This window comes from Phocoena sinus, chromosome 3 (assembly GCF_008692025.1).
Source record: "Phocoena sinus isolate mPhoSin1 chromosome 3, mPhoSin1.pri, whole genome shotgun sequence".
Classification (NCBI taxonomy): domain Eukaryota; kingdom Metazoa; phylum Chordata; class Mammalia; order Artiodactyla; family Phocoenidae; genus Phocoena; species Phocoena sinus.
This window is the reverse complement of record NC_045765.1, coordinates 13,014,121-13,038,062: the sequence shown is the minus strand read 5'-3', so window position 1 is coordinate 13,038,062 and position 23,942 is coordinate 13,014,121. Positions and strand designations below refer to the sequence as shown.

General features: G+C 47.7%; 1 protein-coding gene across 1 annotated transcript; it reads left to right on the top strand.

The window, feature by feature from the left end:
* Positions 1 to 155: 155 nt before the first annotated feature.
* TMEM38A (transmembrane protein 38A) lies at positions 156 to 22,844 on the top strand. The gene is made up of 6 exons (XM_032629141.1): positions 156 to 330; positions 15,669 to 15,825; positions 16,084 to 16,268; positions 18,547 to 18,634; positions 20,357 to 20,474; positions 21,254 to 22,844. Exons 1-6 carry the CDS (start codon positions 207 to 209, stop codon positions 21,479 to 21,481), a joined length of 900 nt encoding a protein of 299 aa, XP_032485032.1. The 5' UTR covers positions 156 to 206; the 3' UTR covers positions 21,482 to 22,844.
* Positions 22,845 to 23,942: the final 1,098 nt, after the last annotated feature.

The window sequence follows — 23,942 nt, the reverse complement described above, 5'->3', positions numbered from 1 at the left end:
GTGGGACATTGGACCGACCGGCCTCCATGGGACTGGAGGGTCCCACCACCCTCCCCAAGATCAGCCAGCGGTCGCCCCTCCTCTCCCGCGGAGGCAGGGTTGGGGGCGGCGCCTGGCGGGCGGGGGCGGGTCCAGTGGGGGGGGGGCGCAGTTGCAGGCGACTGGACTCACCGGGCCGGGGGCTGGGGTGGGACCCGGCGGGCGCCATGGAGCTGCTCTCGGCGCTGAGCCTGGGCGAGCTTGCGCTCAGCTTCTCGCGGGTGCCCCTCTTTCCTGTCTTCGACCTTAGCTACTTCATCGTCTCCATTCTCTACCTCAAGTATGAGCCAGGTGAGCCAGGGCCGGAGGCTGGAGAGGACTGGCATTCCGGGGCGAGGGACGGCGGTTAACCCAGGGGTCTGGAGAAGGGGAAAGGCCTGAATCGTGGGGGAACAGTCCCAGGGACCGGTTTGGGGAAACAGGAAGGTGCTGGGATCATGGGGTTCTCCCATACGGGGCCGGACAGAGGGGAGAGACAAGAGAGAGGGCAAGGAGAGAAGCTCCTGAGATTGTGGCGCTGGGGGAGGGGAAGCAGATGCAGGCTGGAGGAAAGGAAAGGAACGTGATTGCTCAGAGGAGAGGGAACAAGTGCTGGGGAGGATGCAGGGAGAGAAGGTCAGGGGTCCGAGCAGGGTACGGTCGCAGGAACTTGGGCGAGGGGCGTAGGTCGTGGTGAGGGCGCAGGCGGGTCGGCTCTGCTGGCCTGGCCAGACGTCCTAGCTACCCGCAGCAGTGACCTCCCTCCTTGCCCTTGGAGCGGGGAGCCAGAACGGCAGCTGAGTGTCTATATAAGGGCCGGCAGTGCTGGGAGCTGTGATCAGGTTCAGAGAAAGTGACACTGGTGCCCCTTCCCCGCTGTGGCTCTGGGGCAACCTCCTCTCCCTTTCCCTGGGCCAAGGCTCTGCTGGATCTCGGAGCCCAGAGGGAATTCTTCCAGGTCTGGCCCGGATCCTTTTCACTTACTGAGCAGTACTGGCCCTAGGGCAGGATGATTTGGGGTCAGCCTCCTCCCACCAGCTCCAGACCCTCATGGAGAATCGCTGGGGGGAACACCCAGCTTCTTGGATTGTTTTTTTTTTTTTTTTTGAACCATTTTTTTTTAAATGATGGTAAATGGCTTCCTTAGAATGCATTCTATTTTTATACAAGGTTCTGGGAGTGTTTCTTGTTTATTTTAATACTTCTAGCACACCAGCAAATTAAATGGACAGTAGAATTTAGCTTTAGAGAAAAGACCAATCACCCGAAACTTTGTGATCTTTTCTCCCACTTAGATGTAAATTATCACTATATACTCTGGAAGTAGCTTTTTTAAAGATGATAAAAATAGGTGCTTGTGTATATTTAAAAAAAAGAAAAGAAAAACAAACTGAAAAGCCCAAAGGAAAAAGGGGATAGTTATAGTTGAAATGGTGGCCACCATTCCAGACCTCACTTCTCTGCATTTATACCCCTGTAGTTACGGATGTAAATGCACAGTCTTATGCAAATAAGATCATACGCTGCCTGGCAAGTGTTTTTGTTCCATTTTATTTTAGCTCGTCCACATGCCAGAGTCTGTTTCTCTAAAGGCTCTTCTGAAAAGCAGTTACTTGGCAAAGCAAAATAAGCTTTGTATTATCTTAGCCTGAACATGGGGCTGTATTTCCTGTCTGCAGATGAATTCCTGATGGCTCAGGCCAGTCCCCTGGGCAAGTACGGAACCTAGCACACATTGGGAAATCGAAAATTGTGAAGGGCAGCAGCCTAGTAGGGATGTAGGACACAAGTCTCGGAAGGAAAGAGGTCTCTGGGCTGGCTGGGAGCATGCAGAAGGGTTGGGATATTTCTGCTGGAGTCACAGAGTAAATCACCTGAACTTGAAGGACTGCAGCCTGAAGGTTCCTGAAGGCTTGAAAGGGTTCAGTGGTTCTGAACCCCAGCAGCACATTAGAGGCTCCTGGGGGTTCTTAAACCCCCATCTCATCTCCACTCCAGACCAATAGAATCAGAATATCTGGGATAGGGCCCTGGCATGCTCGTGTTTCAAGCTCCCCTCCCCCAAGGATGCTATATGCTGTCAAGGTTGAGAACCCCCTGGTCTGATCAACATTCAACTCCCTCCTTTCATAACTGGGGAAATAGGAAATAGAGGCTAAGCTAATTTACATACACAATGAGCCTGTGGTCCCAGGGCTGGTAGATGACAGCCTTGGAATTCAAACCCCAGTCTGCTTGATCCCAAGAATCACTGCGATTGCTCTGGGGTACTTGCCTACCCTTAGAAAAGGGAGGCATTGGACTTAGCTGTTAGTCCCCCAGTTTGGTATTCCTGCTAAGCCTCTCTAAAAGTTTCTTCTCAGAATCCGTGTGCTGATTGCAGGACCAGTTACAGAATATGTGTGACCCCTTGTACAGAAATTAATAATTTTGTGAACCTGAGAGCCAAGCTGGCTTTAAGGAATAATCTTCAAATTGGGAGTCAGTTCTGCTTCTCACAGTGAGTAAACACCAGGCTGGTTGCTTTGCTTACATGAGCTTCAGTTTGCTCATCTGTGAAATGGGCTCATTGGTAAAATAATCCTGGACTCCCTTTCCTGGCTAATGTGAAGATCTATTGAGAACTTTGTCAGTAGTCAGATCTAAGGCACTTGTGAGAGGTAGTAGAATTATTTGTAAGGCATGGGGTAATGTGTTTTCCAGGATGCAGGCATTTTCTGGGTCAGGCTTTTGTGAGAATCCTGAATGAGGATGAAGCACAAAGTGTGGTCCTCAGGTGAACAGCATCTGTGGCCCCTGGTTAAGAAATGCAGAATGCCAGGCTCCCCACCAAGACCTGCTAAAACAGACTCTGCATTTGAACAAGATCCCTGTAAGCATACTAATATTTGAGAAATGATGGGCTAAAAGAGGCTGGAGCTCCTTAATAGGGCAGGGAGGGCCAGGTCTGGCTCACCTCTGGAACCCTTAGCTCTATGCAAGAAGAAAGAAAGAAGTCGTGGATGCTGGCGGCTTGATTGAAGGAATGAGTGAATGAATGATTAAATGACAATCCTGCCTACCTTAAGCCCTGACCCATGCAAAGAGCCTTCCAGACCAGTGGTTCTCAAGTATGGCTACACATTAGAGTCACCTGGGGAGCTTTTAAGACTCTTGTTGTCCAGGTAGCACCGCTTTATCATTAGAATCAGAATCGCAGGGGGTGGTACCATCATCAGTATTTTTTAAAGTTCCCCAGATGAGAACCAGCTCTGCACCAGTGTTTCCCAACCTCAACACTAATGACAGAGACAGATCATTCTCTGTGGCAGGGGCCGTCCTGTGAATTTCAGGATGTTTTGCAGCATCCCTGGCCTCAACCCACTAGATGCCATGAGCATACCCCAGCTGTGACAAACAAAAATGTCCCCAGGGAATTTCCTGGCGGTCCCGTTGTTGGGACTCCGCGCTCTCACTGCTGAGGGCCTGGGTTCAATCCCTGGTCGGGGAACTAATGTCCCACAAGCCATGTGGTGGGGCCATAAAAAAAAGAAAAAAGTGAAAAAAAAAAATGTCCCCAGAAATTGCTGGTGTCCCTGCGGGGGGACACACTTACCTCCACTTAAGACTCATTGATCTAGACTGAGTCTCAAACCCTAATGCTTCCAAGGGCCAGGCAGGTCATATATGGAAAACAATAAGACAGCCAGGTGAGGACCGTCCCCAGGTGAGGTCCAGCCATGTGCATCTCTCCCTGATTGGAGCTAGAACCAGCAGAACTAATTTTTCAAGGGAAGCTAGAAATGTGATTTGTAGCTCCCTATGTTTATATGTTAGCTATTTGAACATGTCTTTTCTTTTTTAAAATTAATAGACAGTTTTTTAGAGCAGTTTAGATCCACAGCAAAGTTAAACTGAAAGTAGTTTCCATATACTTTGACTACCCACCCACACCAACCTCCCACACAGCCTCCACCACCATCAACATTCTGCACCAGAGCGGAAACATTTGCTATAGTCCATGAACAAACATTATCGTCAACACCATTATTGTCCTATTACCATTATTATCAGGTATTATCAACATCATTATCAACTAAACTCTGCAGTTGACATAAGGGTTCCTTTGTGTTGCACGTTTTATGGATTTTAACAAGCGTATAATGACATGTATCCATCATTGTAGTATCATGCAGAATAGTTTCACTACCCTCAAGCTCTACCTATTCATGCCACCCCCCCTTTTCCCTCCCCAAACCCCTGAGAACCTCTGATCTTTTCACTGTCTTCATAGTTCTGCCTTTTCCAGAATGTCATAGAGTTGGAATCATACAGTATGTAGCCTTTTCAGACTGGCTTCTTTCACTTAGCAAGATACATTTAAAGCTCCCCTATGTCTTTTCGTGGCTTGGTAGCTCATTTCTTTTTAGTGCTGAATAATACTGCACGATACAGATGTTCCACGGTTTAATTACTCACCTATCGAAAGACATGTTGGTTGCAGTTTGAACATTTAACAACTACTGTGGGAGCCAAAGAGAACTGTTCCTTGATCTCTGGTTTGAACTATAAGATTTTTGAGGGTTGGGGACTGCTCACCCTCCAGCCTTTTGAGGAGGGGCTGCTATTCCATTTTACAGTGGGGGAAACTGAGGAAGAGAGCTGAGCACAGAGGCTTGGGAGAGAGTGACTTGTCTTAGAGAAACTCTGTGAACACACTTCCTATGTTTGGACCTCACACTAAATAGCGCAGAATGGCAGCAGTGCTAAAAGTGCCCTGGGGAAGCTTCTAGCACTTCCTGGCCATCCACAGACAGGACACCGACCCCCAGAGAGGGAATGTTGTGGAGCCCATCACAGGTCAGAACGAGGGTCCTGATAGGGGTTTCTTCCTTCCTCCTTAGGCAGACCTGATTTTTATAAGTCCATCCACTAAAATTTCCACCCACAGGTACTTTCCATTTCAGTTCAGTTCCAGAAATAACTCTCATATAATTGTTAAACACTGAGCAATTTCTTTTCATCTTCACAGATGCCCTCTGAAATGAATGATAGCGCTGGGTGACCAACTCGCCCACATTCGCCCAAGACAAGCACCCAAAGTCCCAGAAACCCCTCAGCCCCAAGCAAACCAGGACAGTTGGTCACTCTAGACAGCATCCTCATTCTACACATGACTAAACTGAGGCCCAGATAGGGGAGTGAGCAACCAAACTCACCCAGTGAGAGAGGAGTGCTTTGGTGGCAAACCTGGAATTGAAACCCACATTCAGCTGCTTCTGGGTGCTGCCCCAAGTACTCAGCAAGAGAAACCAAAAAGGAGCATGGCACAGGGAAAGAGCCAGGGGGCAGTTTCTTGACCACTGCCTTGCTGTGGATCCTTGGGGCAGGACATCCCCACCAGCCTCAGTCTTCGCATCTGTAGCAATGGGTAGACTCATCCCGTCCTTCTAGGGTCGCTGGGAGGGTATTGATAATGAAAAGAAGCTCACAGACCTAGAAAACAAAATTGTGGTTGCCCAAGGGGAAGGGGGGCAGGGATAAAATAAGAGTATGGGAGTAACAGATACACACTACGGTATATAAAATAAACAACAAGGCTTTACTGTATACCACAGGGAATATATTCAATATCTTGTAATAACCTATAATGGAAAAGACTCTGAAAAAGTATACACAGACAACGTATAACTGAATCACTTTGCTGTACGCCTGAAATTAACACAATATTGTAAATCAACTAAACTTCAATTTTTAATTTTATTTATTTATTTGGCCACACCACGCAGCTTGTGGGATCTTAGTTCCCCAACCAGGGATCGAACCCAGGCCCTTGGCAGTGAAAACACGGAGTCCTAACCACTGGACCACCAGGGAATTCCCTTCAATTTAAAAAAAATGCATAATGATGATAATACACAGAGCACTGAATCATCAATATAACTTGGTGGAGGGAGTACTTTCATTCTCCCTTTGACAACAGAGGAAACAGGCTTGGTGGGGAGAGGGGGCAGGGGCGTTTATTTGCCCAAAGCCATGCCAGAGTGAGCAGTAGAGCCAAAACCCAGGTGTGTGACTTTTCTACCAGGCCTCACTCATAGTGAGGAGCCTACTTTGTTCCCGCAAAACCCAGGTTCCCATCCCCACCCCCACCCTCCCTGGCCTTATGGTCCCAGAGGGCACAAGAAAGACCCTGGAAAGAATTCAACCCCTGGGGGTTATTTTTAGTTGCAGAGGTATCCATTTCTGCAAAACATGGGTGCCTCACCTGACCCGGCCCCTGTAGGACCCACCAGCTGCTCAAAAGGATTAACTCTCAGCTGGTGACATTTTAAATAGATGCCCCAGAGGAGTAAAGAGAGCTTTCGGCTTCATAATGGAGGAACTTGGTAGATGTTGAGACTCAGGATAACCTTGAGGGCGGGGAGAAGATGCGCTTTGGGCTTGTGACTCCAGGGTGAGATTGAGGAGGGAAAATTTGATTCCAACCTCTACTAGGAGTTGGGCAAAGAAGGGATTAGGATTCCCACCTGACAGAAGGAAAGAGCTGGAGAAAGAAAAAAATGATTTGTCCAAGAACATGTGGTTAGTCAATGGGGGTGGTAAAGAGAAAGGGAAGAGTGTTGCTGACTTACTCTGAAACAACTTTTATGAGACGTGTTTCCTGATTCTAAAATGTATATGCAAGAAAGTGGATAAATAACTTGCAATCTGTTCCTATGATGGAATACTATACAGCAGTGAAAATGAATATTACCCTTGAAAATATTGTGCTCAGTGAAAGAAGCTAGATGCCAACGGCCACGTCTTATGATCCCACCTATATGTAATGTATAAGTTCAAGAATATTTTTATCACTTCAGAAGGAAGCCCTCTCCCTATTAGCAGCCACTCCCCATCCCCCCTCCCCCAGTCCCTGGCAACCATTAATCTGCTTTCTGTCTCTATGGATTTGCCTGTCCTGGACATTTCATAACAATGGGATCATACGTTATGTGGCCTTTTGTCTTTGGCTTCTTTCACTTAGCATGTTTTTGAGGTTCATCATGTTGTAGCATGTATCAGAACTTCATTCCTCTTTAAGGCTGACTTGTATCCCATTGTGTTAAGGGACCACATTTAGTTTATCCATTCATCTGTTGATGGACATTTGGGTTATTTCCACCTTTTGGCAACTGCGACTAGTGCTGCTGTGAACATGAGCATGAGTCTTCCAGAACCTAGTGATGGGTTCTTGTGCATAGGGCAGCATGGTACCATGCTGCCTACCCTAGGCTATGAGACCTCCTGTTCCTGGACCCCCATCCCCAGCCATCAGAGAGGGGGCAGGCAGTGAGGGGCCCACGAGGGGGCTTGGTACAGACTGTGGAGCCTAGTGTGATGAGGTGGGAGAGCACCCCAAGTCCTTCTTGCTTATCAGCTTTAAGGGGACCCTTGTTTTTTTGCAGTTATGGTGATTAAATATTTCAAACATACAGAATAACTATCCCCACTGATACCTCCGTACTCTCTCCGTACACAGACTTACCAGATGTGAATGTAGATTTGCTTCAGATCTGGGTTTTTTTGTTGTTTTTTTTTTTAAGAAATAGTGGCAGGCAGAGCCAACCCCATCCGTTCCTCTCCCTCCCTCTCTAGATGTGACCACTGCCCTAAAGGCAGCCTATATTCTTCCCATGCCTGTATGTATACCTTTACCACTGTTTATGTATCTATGAAGTGCATGGAGCATTTTGTGTTGTTTTACGTATATACATAAAATATACATAAACATAATCATTTTGCAATCTAACCTTTTGACTTAGCAATAACGTCATGGGATTTATCCATGTTGATACATCTAGAGTGGGGGTTCTCAGCCAGAAGGGAATTTGTCCTCAGGGGATACTTGGTAATATCTGGAGACATTTTTGGTTGTCACAACCAGGGTGGGGGTGGGCTACTAGCCTCCAATGAGTGGAGGCCAGGGATGCTGCTTGACATGCTGCAGTGCACAGGATGGCCCCCACTATAGCAGAGAATGATTCTGCCCCATACACCAGCAGTGCTGAGGGTGAGGAGCCTGGATCTAATTCATTTTTAAATATCTCCTCTGCGATGTTCCATTCTGCGTGACTCTACTCCCTCACTAAGAAACAGTAGACTCCACTTTTCTCCTGTTGTAACAGTGTGGCAGTGAAATCCCTCCCCATGTCTCTTTGCCCACACGCACTAGTTTCTTTTGAGCAAATAGTGAGGAGCGGAATTGCTGGGGCACAGGCGACTCACAGCTTCTGGCTTCCTCCGTATTGTCAGATTGCCTCCAAGCTGGTTATGCCTGTTGACCCTCCCAACTGTGTGTGTACAGGGGAAACCTGGGCTTTTTCCCTCTGGAGGAGGGGCAGATAGTCCCCTCCCCACTTCTCTGTGAGGTTGACAGATCTGAGAAGAAGGCAGCGCCCTCTATGGAGTACAGTGGACTTCATGTTTCTTTCCCCAAGACAGGCTTAGAACATTGGACATCAAACCCAGGAAAGAGGCTTGGATGCCATGTTGAAAGGTGTGGGGTCTGTGTGGCCCTGGCTTGGTCACTTGCTTTGCTGGATATCCAGCCCATGCCGACCTGACCAGTATATCTGGCATTGAGTGCCCCTTAGCTCTTAGGTTTCCTCTCTCCTCCCCCTTCCACCTTCTCCCATGCTCTCCCTTTGCCTGGATCATCTTCACCCCTCCACCCCCGTCCTCTAGGAAATCCCTGCTCATTGTTCAGATCTCAGCTTAAGTGCCACTTCCTAAATGAAGTCTGACCTCCTCAGCTGGGACAGTTCCCCAATTAAACCCTTCAAAGCACCATGTGTCTCTCCCTTATGAGGTTTAACCTTCATTTGTGGGATTATTTAACCACGTTGCCTCTCTACCGCACTACGGGCCCCACAAAGGTAATGCCTGAACCAGCTCTTGCTTATGGCTGCATCCCCAGTGCCTAGCAAGAGCCCAGCACATGGTCAGAGCTCAAAAATACTCACTGAATGCCTGGGTGATCTTGGGTAAGCCATTGACCTTGGGGAGACTCTGTTGCCTCATCTGTCAGATGCTATGTTAATTTCCTAGCGCTGCCATAACAAATGACCACAAACTAGAGGGCTTAGAACAACAGAAATTTATTCTCCACAGTTCTGAAGGCCAGAGTTCAAAGTCAAGGTGCCTGGTTCCTTCTGGAGGCTCTAGGGGAGGATGCTTCCATGACTCTTTCCTGGTTTCTGGTGTCTTCCAGCAATCCTTGGCATTCCTTGGCTTATACATACATTACTCCAGTCTTTGCTTCTGTCTTCATATGGCCATCTGTATGAATTTCCTTTGGCTGCCATAATGAAGTACCACAAACTGAGTGGCTTAAAACAGAAATGTATTGTCTCACAGTTCTGGAAGCTAGAAATGCAAAATCAAGGTGTCAGCAGGGCCATGTTCTCTCTGATGGTTCTAGGAAGGAATCTTTCTATGCCTCTTCCTAGCTTCTGGAGGTGGGTAGCATCCTTGGGTTCCATGGCTTGTAGATGCATCCCTACAGTCTCTACCTCCTTGTTTGTATGGCCTTCTTCCCTGTGATATGTCTCCTCTTATAAGGAACACCAGACATTGGATTAAGGCCCACCTAATGACCTCATCTTAACTTAATTACATCTGCAAAGACCCTATTTCCAAACAAGGTCACATTCACAGATACCAAGGGTTAGGACTTAAACATATCTTCTTGTGAGTTCAACTTACAACACCTTCTTCTTTGTGTCTGTGTCTCTTTTTCTTGTCTTTTATAAGAACACTCTCATTGGATTCAGGACATACCCAGATGCTCCAGGATGATCTCATCTCGAGAGCCTTACCTTATTTGCATCTGCAAAGACCCTATTCCAAATGAGGTTTTGAAGGACATGAATTTGGGGGGGGGGGTGTCCCTCCTATAACTCACTATAGGCAGGGATATTGATCCCTACATTACCTGTGGTTGAAAGCCTGGGCTCTGACGCTGAAGCCTTGAGGATGGTGTGAAGGTATGTGGTTGCCTGGGACACAATAGTAACTCAATTTAAAAAAAGAGAAGTAACTCAATAAATAAAGGGAGCAGGGGAAGTTGTTGTTATAATGTAACCAAAAGTGCCCAACACAACCTCAGTGCCTAGGAGTGTTCAGTCCACGTTTGCTAGAATGTAACCTCCGTGTGGACAGTTCTTTCACTAACAATTATTTATTGAGTAACTACCATGTATCAGGCACAGTACCAAGCACACGGGGTCAGGGGAAGGGGGTGGTTCAGCAGCAGATAAGACTGATAAGGTCCCTGTACTCACCAAAGGATCAAGATCAAGTCAACTTGTTGAGTGTATCAATAGTATATACAGGTATTTATGTCAGTAGCTTCACACTTAGTACACAGCATAAAGAGGCCAAGCGTTCAGATTTGACAATTTAGAGACAAAAGGCGTCCAATCTCTAGAAACAAAGAGAAACTTTCCCCCCAAACTCCCAAAACCTGAACTAATTATTTCTTTTGATTAGCCTTTTGACTAATAGATTACATATTGTAAGCGTGTCATCTCACATCCACACTGAGTAGAGTTTTCATTGGATTAAGTAAATTGTTTATTAAAGAGAGGCACTGGGGAATACTACTTGGCCATAAAAAAGAATGAAATAATGCCATTTTCAGCAACAGGGATGGACCTAGAGATTATCATACTAAGCGAAGTACGTCAGAATGAGAAAGACAAATACCATATGATATCACTTATATGTAGAATCTAAAATATGACACAAATGAACTTATCTACAAAACAGAAAAAGACAGATGTAGAGAACAGACTTGTGGTTGGCGGGGCGGGGGTGGGGGGGGGCGGAAGGGAAGGTGTGGGAGTTTGGTAATAACAGACACAAACTGTTATATATAGGATGATAAACAGCAAGGTCCTACTGTATAGCATATATAGCACAGGGAAGTATATTCAATATCCTGTGATAAGCCATAATGGGAAAGACTATGAAAAACAATGTTTATATATGTATAACTGAATCACTTTGCTGTATAGCAGAAATTAAAACAATATGGTAAATCAACTATATTTCAATAAAATAAAATTTAAAATAAAACTTAAAAAGTAAAAAATAGAGTCATTGGTACCAGCTCTGGCTGTGAGAGCTAAGTAGCTCTGTCTTATGACCTAATACTAAATTCATTCTCTGGAAGATGAAACTAGTGGGGGAGGGAAGGAATCAAGATGATGAAATAAGTTGTCACACCAGGAGGCACCCAGGTTCCAACTCAGGGGTGTGGCTGTAGAAGATTAGGACAGTAGTAGCATAAAGATAGAACCTAACTATCTCAAAAGATTCAAAAGACTTTGTCCATTTCTTCCTTTTGAATCTTTTGAGATAGTTAGGTTCTATCTTTATGCTACTATTGTCTTAAGATGCAGATCTACTAGAGAATGGACTTGACGATATGGGGAGGGGGAAGGGTAAGCTGGGACAAAGTGAGAGAGTGGCATGGACACAGACACACTACCAAACGTAAAATAGATAGCTAGTGGGAAGCAGCCGCATAGCACAGGGAGATCAGCTCGTGCTTCGTGACCACCTAGAGGGGTGGGATAGGGAGGGTGGGAGGGAGGGAGATGCAAGAGGGAAGAGATATGGGGACATATGTATATGTATAACTGATTCACTTTGTTATAAAGCAGAAACTGACACACCATTGTAAAGCAATTATACTCTAATAAAGATGTTTTTAAAAAAAGATACAAAAGACTTAAGTGTGTAGTATAAAGTGTATTTGACTAATAGACATTAATCCTGTACCTCTAGTGTTTTTTGTAAACGTGTTTTTAAAGAACTAGACCCCCTGCCTTCATTTTAATTTGGGATCTTAAAATACAGTTTATCTTGAAAGAGTTTAAGACTCATAAGAAATTGCAAAAATGGGTTCTTTCTTTTTTTTTTCCTGTGGCCATGCCACAGCTTGCAGGATCTTAATTCCCCAACCAGGAATTGAACCCCTGGCAGTGAAAGTGCTGAGTCCTAACCACTGGACCACCAGGGGAGCCCCAGAAGTTGCAAAAATGGAGAAAAGAGTTTTCAAGTCCCCTTCACCCAGCTTCCCCCAATGACAACATCTTACCTAATGGTAGCTCATTATTTAAACATGAAAACTGGCGTCAGAATAATACCATTAACACCAACTACAGACTTTATTCAGCTGTTTTTACATGCACTTTAAAAAATATAGTCCTTTGAAATTTTGTCACATGTGTAGATTGGAGTAACCACCACCACGATCAGGATTACAGAATGGTTCTGACACTCCAAAGAAACTCCCCTGTGATGCCCCTCTATAGTTAGATCTTCCTTTGAACCCTAACCCCTGGTAACCACTGATCTGCTCGCTGCCACTCATCACTATGGTTTTGTCACTTGGAGAATGTTATATAAATGGAATCGTATGCAGTATGTAACCTTCTGAGATTGGCAGTTTTCGCTGAGCGTCACACCGTTGAGATCTGTCTGGGTTGTTTTGTGTATCCCTGGTTTGTTCCTTTTTCATTACTGAGTAGTATTCCATGGTACAGATGTACCATGGTTTGTTTATCCATTCACCCATTGAAGCCATTTGGGTTGTTTACAAATAAAGCTGCTATGAATATTTGCATGCACGCCTGTGTGAATACCAGCTTCTCCTTTTCAAACAAAATCTTATGCCGAACTCTGAGGTGAAGCAGTAAACGAAGTTGTGCTCTGGTTGAAACAGGGGAGGAAGACCCAGGACATACTTGCTTGGTTTCTCCTCTGCCCCTGCAAACCCTCACGGTTCCCAGGAACACAGTTTGAAAACCATTGCTCTTGGGAGCCCATCCTCTCAGACCATGGAGGTCTTGAGTTATCAAGGCTGCAGGATGTCAGGACATGGGCCAGTTCATTCCCCTATCTCTGTGGTGCTTAACTTTGTTGCACAAAGGAATCACCTAGGAGCATTAAAAAATCCACAAGCCCAGCCACATCCCACACCGACAAACCGAGACCCTCTGGGATGGGAAGCAGGCATCAGGTGTTTGTAAAATCCCCAGGTAACGGATGTACAGCCAAGTTGGAAACCGATGCACTGAGCTATCTTCCTTAGGTGTGGGGTCCCTATTTCTGTTCGCTAAGTTAGTCCAGTCTTTTGCATTTTCTTGCCTTGGGTTTATAAGAAGACTCAATTTAGTATCATTTATGAATGTTTATCCTCAGTTGCAGAAACTGTGAACTGTTACGTTTTTTTTCTTTGTTATCCTTTTATTTTTTTAACAGCTTTATGGAGATGTAATTCATATACCACCCAATTCACCCATTTAAATCATCCCATTCACTGGTTTTTAGTATATTCACAGAATTGTGCAACTATCTCCTCCAAGCTGGATCCTCTAGCTTTTACCCTCCCATCTCCCCCATCGCCTCCAGCCCTAAGCAACAACTAATCTACTTCCTGTTTTTCTATGTGAAAAATTGAATAAAGTACAAAGACCAAAAATGGGGTGGAGTCCACAGAGTGGTGGGAGCCCAGAGTCGGGAGTGACTGGCTCAGTAAAGCAAGGAAGCCTTCCTGGAGGAAGTGGCATCTGTGCTTGGCCATTTTTGCTTGTGTCTTTGTTCCTTCCATGCTGCTAGCATGGGATGCCCTCTCTCCCTCCTCACCCTGTTAGTATAATTCTGCCTTCTAGGACTCCATTATCCAGCTTTGCTCATTGCTCTTTCTACACCGTTCCTCACATGTGGGCATGCCCTGCACTGTCCCCTTCGGTTCCAATACCTGGCGGCTTCCCTCTGCACTGATGGCTCTCCCCCAGCAAGATAGGGCTCCGGAGCTCTTCAGCTCCACCTTTCAAATTTCTTCTGTGCCTTCCTGTCTGGGGCCAATCAAAGCTCTTTACTCAGCAAATGAACATTCTCCATAAGAGCACAACTTAACAACAGAAGGACAACCCAATTTTTAAAAAAATACACAAAAGACTTGAATAGACATTTCCCCAAAGAAGATATAGGAATGACCAATAAGCACATGAAAAAGTACTGAATATCACTGATCACTAGGGAAATGCAAATCAGAACCACAATGAGATATCACCTCATACCCATCAGCATAGCTATTCCTAAAAAACAGAAAACAACAAGTATTGCTGAGGAGGTGGGAAGGTTGGAACACTTGTGCATTACTGATGGGAATGTAAAATGGGGCAGTTGCTGTGGAAAACAGTATGGAAGTTTCTCAAAAAATTAAAAATGGAATTAACATTTGATCCAGCAATTCCACATCTGGAATATACCCAAAAGAATTGAAAGCAGGAACTCGTACAGATATTTGTGTGTTCATGTTCTTAGCAGCACTATTCTCAATAACCAAAAGGTGTAAGCAACCCAGATGTCCATTGATGGATGAATGGATATGTAGAATGTGGTAGATCCATCCAATGGAATATTATTCAGCCTTAAGAAGGAGAAAATTCTGACACATCTTATGACATGGATGAACTTTGAGGACATTATGCTAAGTGAAAGAATACAGTCATAAAACAACAAATACTGTATGATTCCACTTACATGAGGTCTATAAAGTAGTCAAGTTCATAGAGACAGAAAGTAGAGTGGTAGGCGTCAGGGACTGGAATGAAGGAGGAATGGATAGTTAGTGGTTTTGTTGGCTGCGTTGGGTCTTCGTTGCTGCACGTGGGCTACCTCTAGTTGCAGCGAGCGGGGACTACTCTTCGTTTCAGTGCACGGGCTTCTCACTGCGGTGGCTTCCCTTGTTGCTGAGCACCGGCTCTAGGTGCACGGGCTTCAGTAGTTGTGGCGCACGGGCTCTAGAGCGCAGGCTCAGTAGCTGTGGCGCACGGGCTTATTTGCTCCATGGCATGTGGGATCTTCCCAGACCGGGGCTTGAACCTGTGTCCCCTGCATTGGCAGGCGGATTCTTAACCACTGCGCTACCAGGGAAGTCTGAGTTAGTGTTTAATGGGGACAGAGTTTCAGTTTTGCAAGGTGAAAAGCTATGGAGATGGATGATGGGGATGGTTGTACAATAACATGAATGTGCTTAATGCCACTAAACTGTACATTTAAAATGGTTAGAGTGGTACATTTTATGTATATTTTACCATGCACACAAGAATTTTTTAAATAAGGAGAGACCAAAAGTACAGGTATAAGCTTATAGGGATCTTGGCATCAGCCCAAGGCAGGAGTAGCTGCGTCAAAGCTTTCCCCAACTGCATGTTGTCCTGTCTCTTCAAGCTTCAGTCTCCTCATGGGGATAATAAGAGTGATCACTTGGCTGCAGTCATCAATGAAGATTTAATGTCCTTCCTATAAATGCTAAACCCAGTGTCTGAGACCTGGGAATGCTTGCTAATGAGCTGGTGTTATTGTTATTGCCACCTCTCTGAGCTTGGAGGAAAGAGCCCCAGCCTGGTTCTGTCTTCTCTCTGTGTGACCTCAGTCATGTGTGCACCCTCTCTGAGCCTTGGTTCTTCCTCTGAAATGGGCAAACTGCAAGGCATTGGGTGGGCACTCTCTGAAGGCAGCTGAATTAGGATGGGCTGAACAGAGGGCATAAAGGGTGAAGCATGTTCCAGATGCCCTGGTGATGGTGGGGGATGCCCCATGCCCCTCAGGAGCCGTCGAGCTGTCCCGGCGCCACCCCATGGCATCCTGGCTGTGTGCCATGCTACATTGCTTCGGGAGTTACATCCTGGCTGATCTGCTCCTCGGGGAGCCCCCGGTCGACTACTTCAGCAACAACTCCAGCATCCTGCTGGCCTCAGCAGTCTGGTAAGAATCACTGGTCTGGTGGGATGTGGGAGAGCAGAGCAGGTGGGCAGGGTGACCCTGCCACCTGGGATTGGGGAGGCGGGAGGTTGGAGGAACTAGAACCCACCAGCACAACCTCCACAGTGGTCCTGACCCACCACTTTCCACTGCCCAGCTGTCCTAAGCCCGGCAAGTGAGAGCGAGGGTCTGGACACAACCTCATCTCCGAGGGGCCCCAGGGTCTGTCTCCCCCTGAGGCTTGGCATTCTCTCTCCAAAGGTACTTGATTTTCTTCTGCCCCTTGGACCTCTTTTACAAGTGTGTCTGCTTCCTGCCGGTGAAACTCATCTTCGTGGCCATGAAGGAGGTGGTGAGAGTCCGCAAGATTGCCGTGGGCATCCATCACGCACATCACCACTACCACCACGGGTGGTTCGTCATGATCGCCACTGGCTGGGTCAAAGGTAAACAGGACCATGATGAGAACAATGGAAAAGCACCCCAGTTGAGAACCCCTGTTCAGTGGGACATATCGGGCACCCCAGCTGGCACAGCCATTGCTCTGGGCTAAGTGATGTCAGGACGGCCTCCTCATCAGTAGACACCTTTAGGGTAAATGAGAAGATTCTTCCAGAAATTTAACTATCAAAGGTAAATAGGACAACGAAGCAATGACAGCTGATGTCTCTAGAGCAGGATTTCTCAACTGTGGCCCTACTGACGTTTGGGGCTGGACCATTCTCTGTGGTGGAGTGTATCGTAGGATGTTGAGCAGCGTCCCTGGCCTCCACCCACTAGATGCCTGTAGCACCTACCAGTGCGACAGCCTGAATTGTCTCTAGACATTGCCAAATGCCTCCTAGAGAGGAAATCATACCCCTGTAACTACAGAGGTTCTTACACTTTGTGGACTACAGCCCTTTTATCAGCCCGGTAAAGCCTACAGACACTTTTCTGTTTTTTAAATGCATAAAGTAAAATATATAGGAGAATAAAGGAAGCCTATTATTTTAAAGTAGTTATAAATTTTAAAAAAATATGCTGTAGTAGCTTTATCCATCTTTACTGCTGATTAAATAGCAGACCTTACAGTGGCTCCTAATAACTCCCAGACTTCTGAAGTGGTGTTGAGCACAAATGATATTTTGAAACCACCATCTGCAACAATGGGAATGTGAAAAGAAAAACATCCGTGAATTCTGTTGGTGACAGAATCACAGACTTGCAAATCCTGCTGAGGTAACTGCCTCCCTTCATGATGGAAGGAAAGGCTGGATTTCAGCGAGGGATGTGAAAATGAAGATGTAATTCTGTTTCCTGTCTGGGTTCATAGACTCCAGGTTAAGATCCCTGACCCAGGGCAAGTTTTGAGTTGAGGCCTTTGTGCATCTTCTCTCATTTGATCCTTAAGACTCTCCTTTAGGAGAAGGCTAACATCATCTCTTTTTACAGAGGAGGGAAATGAAATGACATGCCCAAGGTCACACGGCTATGGGGACACAGCTGGATTTGACTCCAAGTCCTCTGAATTCAACATCCACGTTCCTAACAGCTTTGGAGCCCTCCTTTTTATCCTCCTCCATTTATGCTAAGAGGTAGACCAAGATAGACTTTGAGACAAAAAAATATTACTAAAAATATAGAGGGACAGTTTATAATGTTGGGTCACTCCACTAAGAAGATATAACCATTATAAACATATATGCACCTAAAAACAGAGCACCAAAATACATAAAGCAAAAGTAGAGGGAAGTTAAAGGAGAAATAGATCATTCAACAGTAACAGTTGCAGTGGTGGACCAAGGAGTAAAAGGAAGGCAGGGAAAGAAGACTTGAGCAGGTGCTAAACACCACTGGGCACCGAATCCCTGCTTCCTGCTGACCAAAGTGGGTACCCCCAAAATGCCTGGGTCTAGAATCATCATCCATTGAGTCAGAGTATCCTCAGTACCACTGACATTTAGGGCTGGATCATGCTCTTTGGTGGGGGCTGTCCTGTGCATTATAGGGTGTTGAGGAGCACCCCTAGCTTCAACCCATTAGTTGCCAGTAGCAGCCCCCTCCCCAGTTGTGACAACCAAAAATGTCTACAGATACTGCCAAATGCCTCCTTGGGGGCAAAGTCATCCAAGATGCAAACCCCTGGTCCAGGGGTGCATATCAGGCATCCCAGTTAGCACAACCACTCCTGGAGTGGGCGTCCAAGCCTCTTTAGCCAATACATTTGGGGTAAATGGGAAGATTCTTCTAGAAATTTAACCAGAAATCTTGACATGGGTCTCATTCTCTCTCCAGGAAGCCTGTACTACAGAGCAAATTCCCCAGGGGTATGACATGCCTTCCAGAGGGCAAGTGGCTTGAAAAAGGTTGAAAGCTCAGAACCCAGAGAGAAGAGAGGCTGGGGGTGGGGAGCCCTCTGGAAGCCTCATGCACAGCTCAGGGTCCTGGATTGGGAGCATCAGGGCAGACAACCCAGATTTGTCCAAGACATACCTTGCAGGTGGGATATGACCTCGATTACTTCGTGCTGGTTTTGTTCCAAATGTGCTGTGTGACCCTCAGCAAGACTGTCCCCTCTCTGGGCCTCAGTTCCCCCACCTGCAACTGATGATCATACACCCCAGGCTCAGTATCCCTCTGGAGGAGACTCCAGAAGCAGAGAAGCTGCTTCCTTGGGAATTCAGCCAAGAAGAACAGGGAGCTGGCAGTGGCGGGCTTGTTTAGAAGTACCCTGTCCCATAGGCTCTGGTGTCGCCCTCATGTCCAACTTTGAGCAGCTGCTCCGAGGGGTCTGGAAGCCAGAGACCAACAAGATTCTGCACATGTCCTTGTGAGTATCCCATCCTCCCTATTCCCTGGGCCTGACCCTGGGTTGGATACTCCTGGTAACTTGGAAGTCTCAGCCCCTGATTCTCCTTTCAGAAGCTTCCAGAGACCATGGCTGGGGGACCCCGGAGGTAGAGCCCTAACACTACCTGGGGGGCAGGGGCAGGCAACGTTGCAGGGTGATGAGACACGTGATTTGGGTTTTGAAGAGTGAATAAGAGTTTTCTGGCAAAGAGGGAGCTTCTGGACAGAGGCCAGCACTTCTGCCAACTCTCAAGTCAGAAAAGAGCAACGATTCTGCCTGGTTCTGCAGGGTCAGGGTACAGATTGTGGGTGGGAAGTGAGGGATGCAGGATGTAGAACACAGAGCGTGGGTGAGGAGTGTAGCTGGGGCTAAGTGGGGAACATTGGGCAGGGCCAGATGGCAACATACAGGACTCAACCCAGGACCCCACAGGGCATTTAGCCTAATACATTTTTAAAAGACCTAAAGGTTCAAGCTAGTTAAATTTTCTCCCAATCTACAATAAAGCTGTTGCCATTAAAATATGGCAACATTAAAAGGCTCACCCATATGCCAATGAAAACTATCTTCCATTTCATATGTTGGAAAACATAACTTTATCTCACTTTATGCCCATGAGAGGTTTGTTCCCACACTCAGTTCATGGACAGGGAAATGGGGGCTCAGACCGTTGTGTCCCTTGCTACTAAGAGGGCAAGTGGCTTCCCCTCTCAGATTCTATTTCTGCCTCATCATCTGAGTGTGAAGGCTCCATCACACACATAACCCTCTGACCCTGGTTCCTGGTGCATGCTTTGGAAATATCAGGTCGAATTATCATTCAGTACGTGCAGTGAGCGACAGACTTCAGAAACAGAAGTCACTGGTCTGTCTTCTGCAACAAGTCAAAATATCGGAAGCCTGTTCTTCAAGGAAGAAAAGGAAAATTAAGAACTGTGTGTTGTAATCCCACCTTCTGGGGGGGTGCACTGTTCAGAAGTCCCCAAGACCACCCTCAGGTTTGACAATTTGCTAGAAGGACCCATAGCACTTGGCCAAGCCATTATACTTAGGATTATAGTTTATTACAGATTAAAATTGGCAAAGGTAAAGACATGTGGGGCAGCATCCAGGGAGAGACTAGGCGCAAGCTTCAAACTGTCCTCTCTCAGTGGAACTGTGTGGACAGCACCTGTCTCTCCCAGCATCCATGTGTGACTGTATGCGTTGAAGATTGCCAACCAGTAGTGCTCCCCTGAGCCCTGGTGCTCAGGGGCTTTACTGGGGCTTGGTCACACAGACGTAGCTGACTGCCTGCATGGCTGACCTCAGTCTCCAGTCCCTCCAGAGGTTCAGCTGATACCATGTGGCCCAAGACCCCACCCTAAATCACACCATTACCATCTGGTATGACCCCAAATCCCCAGGTAAACAAAGGCTCTCCTATCAGGCAGGGCATTCCCAGGGCTTAATGGATACCTTCCAGGAGCAGGGCAAAGGAGAGACCTCTTTTGGGGCCAAGGTAACTCTTTACTGTACAGGGAGATCCCCCATCATCCATGTCACATGGGCGCCTTCCCACCGTGCACTCTGGAGAAGCTGGGACGGGTGCTGGGACGGGTGCTGGGACCAGCAGGGGTGGGCAGAGAAGGGGGCTTGGGACAGTGGTACAGAGGCCTGAGCCATGCAGAACCTCCCAGTAACCACAGCTACCCCCTCCAGCCCCACCAAGGCCAGCCTGTACGGAGCCATCCTCTTTACCCTCCAGCAGACCCGCTGGCTCCCAGTGTCCAAAGCCAGCCTCATCTTCATCTTCACCATGTTCATGGTATCCTGTAAGGTAAGCCTTCCTGTCCTGACGCCGACCCAAACCTCCCAGGCTGAGGTTAGGGAGCTTAGACTCATGGCCTTGAGTGTCTGGGGAAAGGACAGCCCTAAGGTCAAGGGGTGGGGAGCTTGTCAGTAGGTTCATGCATGGGAGAAGGGTATGAGAAGATTAGTGTCCAGCAGGTGGGGATGGCGGTGAGCAGAACAAGGTCTTCCAGGCAGAGGGCCCAGCAGGGGCAAAGGCCAAGATGGGGGCAGGAGTGTATGGAGTCTGTTTGGAGTATCAGGGCCTTGTGCCTCGGGCATGGAGAGCGGGCTGGACCAGGAATGGTGCTGGTCTGACCCTCAGGCCTTGAGTTAGGGTCACCCCCTACCCAGGAAAGGTCTTCTGGGGCCATGCACTCTTCCCTCCCCGTGGAGCTGAGGGACTTCGCTGCTGGCTCCCCTGGAAGGGACCACAGGCCATTGCATAGGGAAAGGGAGTGAGTGACTCCAAGCCAAACACAGCTCCTCTCTGAGCCCGGGTGTGTGTGTGGGATACTCCTGGGGAAAAGGTGACCAACTGTCTTGGTGTGCCTGGGTTTTTAGCACTAAAATCTCGCCTCCCAGAAAGCCCAGGACACTTGGTCACCTTCTTAGGGGTGCATGCAGCCAGAAGGCTGGGTCTGGGCTACCTCTGCCCTTCACCTGGCTGACCTTCTCCCTTTTTCCCCCCCAACCCCCCACTTTGCTTCTGCCTCATTCTCCCTCTGGCTCTGTCGCCTCTCCTGTCCCTCTGCCACACAACCTCAGGTGTTCCTGATGGCCACTCACTCCCACAGTTCCCCTTTTGATGTTCTGGAAGGCTACATCTGCCCTGTGCTGTTTGGGTCGGCCTGGGGGAGCGACCATCACCATGACAACCACGGTGGATCCCAGGGCGGCACTGGGCCCGGCCCCTCGCACTCAGCCCTGCCCACCAAGTCCAAGGAGGAGCTGAGTGAGGGCTCCAGGAAGAAAAAAACCAAGAAGGCAGATTAGAGGGCAGCCCTGGGGGTATTCAGGGCACCAAGGAGAGGACCCAGACCCAGGACCTGGGCTCATTTCTCCCCTCTCCAGGCCTCTACTTCGCCATCTACAAATTGGAGCCATTAGCCCCCCCTCCAGGGCTGATGCGGGGGTTAAATGAGATATGGGGGTGAAGGGCATTTGTAGGAATGGGGGTGTCCCTTTCTCTTTCTGCCAGGTCCCCACAGAGTTACAGCTTTTGGTGGGGGGGAGTTCACAGAATCCCAGCAGCAGCTCCAGCCGGAAACCCTGGCCGTTATGTTCTTGGTTCTATTATTTCCTCTCTAAAATTACACCTTGACTCCAAAAGAATTTCAAGCCATGTTGAGGCTCATTCATTTGACGGACGTTATACTAAGTGTCTGCTGTAAGGTAGCTGCTGTGATTTCCACGTCTCTTCTTGCCGACTTCCCCTGGGCATCCCTGGGCAAGTTGCCTCCTGCTCTGAGCCTTGCGTGCCCCATCTATATAGTGGCTCCTCACCCCATTCTGTATGCAGGGGCTGATGTGAGGCTGGACGTGAACCAGATTTCTAAGCTCAGAAGCACAATGCAGTTAGGAGGGGAGGCCTTGGTGGATGTTCATTGGGCATAAAAATGGCTTTGCATTTTAGATCTTTTGTGTTTGTGGACTGGAGAACCCCACAAGTTACTTGGCACAAAGGAGGCCTTCAGGAGACATGTCTAAGCCAGACTTGAGAGCATGGAGGGTGGGGAAGGCTTGTTCTGATCCTTGGCTTCAGGTTGTTCCTAAACCAAAGAAATGCAGCTGGCTGGTCAGGGGTTCCAAGATCTGGCTCTGTCCAGGGGCTCCAAGAACTCACTGTTGGACCTGGGAAGCTCCATGAGACCTCATGCTGTCATCCTTCATTGCCGCTCACTGAGTCATTCAACAAACACACGCCTACTATGTGCCAAACCTTGTGCTGCTGCTAGACAGGCTGGGAACTTGATTCAGGGTGTGTGAGGGGGATGGGAGCTGAGCGTCCCTCCTGGCCATCTTCATCTCAGCCTAGGTCACCAGGACATCTGAGAGGGGTAGGTGGGTTGGGCATGGCCAGTCTCAGATGGGGTTGGGGCCCAGACCAGGCCAGCTTGGGGCTGCCCTTTGTACACGGATGCTCAGAGCATGCTCAGGGCATCAGCCTACAGCTGTGTCAGAGTGGTGTGGGATTGTTGGGGTTCCAGGTGTTGCCCAGCTATTGGGAAAGTGCCTTGATCTGGTGATGCCTGGGAGCTAGGTGGGTCCTGAGGCTGTAGGGCCCCCAAATTCCTCCTTTTGCATGTCCATCAAGGCTCAGCCTGAAGGGTCAGCAAATAAATTTGTTGTGAAAGAACCCTGATGCGTGTCTGATTCATTCTTGCTCTTTTGGCCTCGCGTCACAATGGGAGTCCTGTGAACTTAGAGACACATGGGGTTTCCAGGAGAATGAGGCTCATGGCAGCCCTGGATCACCAGCGGGAGATAGAGGCAGTGGGTGAAGTCTGCGGGGCTTGGAGTTAAGCAGAAATGGGTTTGATCCTCACTCTGCCATTGACAGGTCATGGGGCTTCCCCTTCTCTAAGCCTGTTTGCTTCTTGGGAAAAAGAGGATGATGATTATCACTGCCCTTCAAAGACAGGTGGGAGGATTAATGGGAGTGGTTGGGATTTGCAGCTAAGAGTCTGTGCAAAACCCTGTTCAGAGAATGAAAGTCAAGCCACAGACTGGGAGAAAAATCTTTGAAAATCACACATCTGATGAAGGGATTGTATCCTGCATATGTAAGGAATTCTCAAGACTCAATAATAAGAAAACAGCCATTGGGGAAATGAGTGGGAAGACACCACTTCACACCCACTAGGAGAGCTAAGAGAAAAGAGACTGACCATACTAAGTGCTGGTGAGGATGTGGAGCAACTGGAAATCTCATACATGGCAGGTGGGAATGTAAAGTGGTGCAGACGCTTTGGGAAACAGTCTGGCAGTTCTTTAAAAAGTTAAACTTATAGGGCTTCCCTGGTGGCGCAGTGGTTGAGAGTCCGCCTGCCGATGCAGAGGACACGGGTTCGTGCCCTGGTCCGGGAAGATCCCACATGCCGCGGGGCGGCTGGGCCCGTGAGCCATGGCCGCTGAGCCTGCGCGTCCGGAGCCCGTGCTCCGCAACGGGAGAGGCCACAACAGTGAGAGGCCCGCGTACCGCAAAAAAAAAAAAAAAAAAAAAAAAAAAAAGACATGGACACAGATGTTCATAACAGCTTTGTTTGTAATAGCCCCAAACTAGAAACAGCAAACAAATGTCCATCACGGTGAATGGGAACTTCCCTGGTGGTCCAGTGGTTAAGACTCCATGCTTCCAATGCAGAGGGCTGGGATTTGATCCCTGGTCGGGGAACTAATATCCTGCATGCTGTGCAGTGCGGCTAAAAAAATAAATAAATAATTGAATGAATAG